This window comes from Hordeum vulgare, chromosome 7H, assembly GCF_904849725.1.
Source record: "Hordeum vulgare subsp. vulgare chromosome 7H, MorexV3_pseudomolecules_assembly, whole genome shotgun sequence".
NCBI lineage: Eukaryota > Viridiplantae > Streptophyta > Magnoliopsida > Poales > Poaceae > Hordeum > Hordeum vulgare.
Window position 1 is genome coordinate 586,843,841 of NC_058524.1, and position 4,164 is coordinate 586,848,004.

At 44.1% G+C, this 4,164-nt stretch overlaps 1 protein-coding gene across 1 annotated transcript; it reads right to left on the reverse strand.

Moving 5' to 3' along the window:
* Positions 1–627: 627 nt before the first annotated feature.
* On the reverse strand, positions 628–2,504 carry LOC123412478 (polyubiquitin 11). The gene is made up of 2 exons (XM_045105425.1): positions 2,399–2,504; positions 628–1,569 (listed from the first exon to the last, which is right to left on the reverse strand). The coding sequence occupies exon 2, from the start codon at positions 1,567–1,569 to the stop codon at positions 880–882; it is 690 nt and encodes a 229-aa protein (XP_044961360.1). The 5' UTR covers positions 2,399–2,504; the 3' UTR covers positions 628–879.
* Between the last annotated feature and the right edge of the window lie 1,660 nt (positions 2,505–4,164).

Below are 4,164 nucleotides of genomic sequence, written 5' to 3' on the forward strand. Positions count from 1 at the left end.
CTGAGACCTATTTGCTACCACGGTCTAAGGCCCAAGGATTGGATTGTGCAGCACCTGGGAAGGCAGGCCGCGCAAAAATCTGATAGACTATTTTCAACAGTTCTGTATAGACCAGAAAGCAAAGCTGACAAAGAAAAGAAAACACACCCCTCAAACAAAAAACACAAGCGTTTCAGATGTAGGACAAACCATACGGCATACAACAAACCCCTAAATCTTGGATTTGGAAGTTGGTAAAGACCCACCCCTTGTTTAAGTCAGAAAGCACGACCTTCCGATTGGACTACGTCTGGTTTCTATTCCCCGGGTTGGGTTAGAGGAAGATCCGAGCGATTGCCTGCCCGCGCTCCGCTCCTTCGACTGATTGTTCCCATCGGAGGATTGTTTGCTCAGCTATCTATCCGTTACACAAAAGCATTCAATGAAATCAAGGCCCAAAAGTCCTCCATCCGCATAGCAGCAAAAGTAGGCATTTCTTTGATACTTACTCACCTGTGTCCTCGATAGCTAGGGTCTTGGATAGGGGTCCCTTCATAGAGCGCGTGAAGTTGTACAACACATCAGCAGTCACAAAACATGTGCGAAAAGAATTGAAATGCACCAGAAAGAACCACAAAACAGCTAGCATCAGGCAAGGACAACAGAATTATAGACCAAATCCAGGGCTCACTTATTCACGGGTCACCAAGCTGCTGCTACACAACAGCTTTAGTTTGCAGATACAAAACTCAAATAACACTAGATCACCGTAATGTAGGAACAAAGACACTGCAACGATAGACACAACACACTGACAACTCCACTGGAGGAGGAGACCGAAGGCAATGAGAATTCGAGACTTGTGAACCCACACACAGAAGCAGCTCCATGGCCAGGCACTTACTGGCCACCACGGAGACGGAGCACCAAGTGAAGGGTGGACTCCTTCTGGATGTTGTAGTCCGCAAGGGTGCGGCCATCCTCAAGCTGCTTACCGGCGAAGATCAAGCGCTGCTGGTCTGGGGGGATGCCCTCCTTGTCCTGAATCTTTGCCTTCACGTTGTCAATGGTGTCAGAAGACTCAACCTCCAGGGTGATGGTCTTCCCGGTGAGGGTCTTGACAAAAATCTGCATACCACCACGGAGCCTGAGCACCAAGTGGAGGGTGGATTCCTTCTGGATGTTGTAATCCGCAAGGGTGCGGCCATCCTCAAGCTGCTTGCCGGCGAAGATCAGGCGCTGCTGGTCCGGGGGGATGCCCTCCTTGTCCTGGATCTTGGCCTTGACATTATCAATGGTGTCCGAGGACTCAACCTCCAAGGTGATGGTCTTGCCGGTGAGTGTCTTCACGAAGATCTGCATACCACCACGGAGCCTGAGCACCAAGTGGAGGGTGGACTCCTTCTGGATGTTGTAGTCAGCCAGAGTGCGCCCATCCTCAAGCTGCTTGCCAGCGAAGATGAGACGCTGCTGGTCCGGCGGGATGCCCTCCTTGTCCTGGATCTTGGCCTTGACATTGTCAATGGTGTCAGAAGACTCGACCTCAAGGGTGATGGTCTTCCCGGTGAGGGTCTTCACGAAGATCTGCATCTGTAAATAAATACAAAACATACCATACAAGGGTAAGGCACGGTAAAGGGAAATCTGCAGTTCATCAAACAATACACAAACCAGATTGCACAACAGGGATGTAATTGTAACTCATAATCCCCTAGCGAAAACTGATGACAGTGTTAAATTTTGGAACAACTCCTAGCACGCTAGCACAATGGGGAGTATATATGATCTAGTTGTAACGAACAAGCTGGTTAAGCCATGGAGGATAATAAATATCTTCAAACCCAGATGAATTTAAGAGTAGAATCTAAAGACTAAACTGACAAGCAGCTATAAGACGGACCACAAGAGGGTCTAATATGTATCTTAGAGAATAATATGATCGGTCTACAGAGAGAACTATACTTGAATTAAATTCAGAATTATCATACAAATAAACACAATCCTGAGAAAACAACCAAAACATAGTTGAATCGTTTCAACACCAGCTTCCTAAAGCAAGGCTTTGCAGATGCGTCGAGCAAACGAGTTGATTATGTTGGATGTATCCCTTACAGATCAGCCCTATATTTGCAATATGAGGGGTACAAAAGCAGAAATCCACGAGAATACTAGAAGATTTATCAACAACCGAGGAGAATCAGATAAGTAAAACTGATGGATGGACCGAACAACCAGAAATCGCATCCCAATCGGCAGATCTGCAATAGCGCGTTGACCCACAGATCTACTTCCATCCATACAAAGTACTAACAGCAATCAATCGGAAGGATAATAATCTACTTATCTACATGGACTGATAATAATAATCTGTAAAGAGGAGGCAAAGGCGGAGGGATCGGTCGGAGGCTCGCATGCATACCTTGAGGAGGAGGACGAGAGAGCCTTGGCTTCGATCGGTCGGAGGAGATTTTCCGGCGAGATCGGACGGGGATTGGGTTGGATCGTACTATGTGTGGAGGAGAGACGGGAGGGGCTTGGGAATTTATAGCCGGCTGGGACGGGAGGGAGGGAAGGGAGGAGCGCCACGGCACGCGTGAGGCAAAAATGACAAATTTGATCCAAGAGCGAAAACATTTCACAAACTGAACTATGTTTGAAAAAAATTCATTCAGCTGACCCTTTTGTGTGACGCCTGACAGTTAGTCGCCACACTATACTGTGTGACGTCTTTGTCTTAGACGTCACACAGTGTAGTGTGACGCATATGCCTTAGGCGTCACACTAGGTCTCAGGCGTCACACAATATAGCGTCGGACGTCACACAATATAGCGTCGGACGTCACATAGTGTAGTGTGACGATGAATTTTTTTTAAACATAGTTCAGTTTGTCAATTAGTTTGGTTTCTAGATCAAATTTATCGATTTTGCCCATGCGTGATGGAAGGAGAGACACAGGCGGTTGCGGAGTCCACCCACCATGCAATCCCGTGGAAAAAGCCAGGAAAGGGGAGATTCAACCTGCGCGGAGATTCCAAAGGTGGCTCCATCAGGGTCGGTTCTTCGTGCATTACATGTTGCCGTCCCAAAATCTTTACCTAATAATAAAGAGGCTATCGCTTCCGTCGGAAAACCCATCAAGGTGATTTTACAAAAGAGCCCTTACTGTTTATGACATTAAACTCGTAGTATATATTAAATGTTTTTTAAAATACTCATATCTTTTAAACCGTAACTCCAAATTTAACATATTATATATGGAATTTGATTAGAAAAATATGTAGAATTTAAATAAGATATTAGTTTATCTGTTAAAGGTTTAATAAAAATACTATCTAGGGTGCAATCTTAATAAATAAGTCATTATTCGTCTTTCTTTCATTCCGGTACTCATCCGGGTTGGGAATGAACACATTAACAAAATCAGGATTAGAGATGAAACTGAAGGTCACTTGACTGATTCTTTGTACGTATTAAATCTACATGCAAGCCGTGTTAAAATAGAAGACCTGTGAAATTTTGAACTGCATTTTTGTAGGATAAGACGATCTTTATTTGTGTCGTAACTACAAATTCTCAGATTATAGACCATTTTTTGTAAATTAAGAACGTGTGGTATTTCTTTCTCCCGTTGCAACGCATGGGCCCTTTTGCTAGTAACGGTTCAAAAGCAATTCCAATCGATCGATTTAAATGGACCGGTAATTTTGTCCGCTATTTATTCGTTTGAATCGGTCGTCCGTTTTGTGTTTGTTTACTTTTTTTGGGTCGGTCATGCATTCAACGCGGGTGATCTATTTTATGTCCACATATTTCTTTCCTTAATAATAAAGCATTGATGGCTTCTGTCGTCCGTCATGGCGTTTTTGCAAAAAAGTCCCTCCGTTTTTGGGGATTCAACCCGTAGTCCCTGATTAAGTGGATATGTGAAAAAATGTTTTAGATTTGCAAGAAAGCCCCTGCATCTGTAAAATTTCCACTCGTGATCCTTTGTTTGATTTTATCCTCTTTTCAGCCGCATCGGAGCAGGGGAGATTGGATTATTTGCCCCACTTTATTTGGGCATCGGATAATTTACCCCGCTTTACATCAGATTGGATGATTTGCCCCAGTTTTCTTTTTCTTTTAGATAATATGCCCTTTTTATTTACTGTAATAATTTTTGGCTTTTTATCTCTATTTTCACC

What these genes read in the sequence shown, in the direction of transcription:
- LOC123412478 (XM_045105425.1), bottom strand. Translation starts at nt 1,569, where the DNA reads ATGCAGATCTTCGTGAAGACCCTCACCGGGAAGACCATCACCCTTGAG.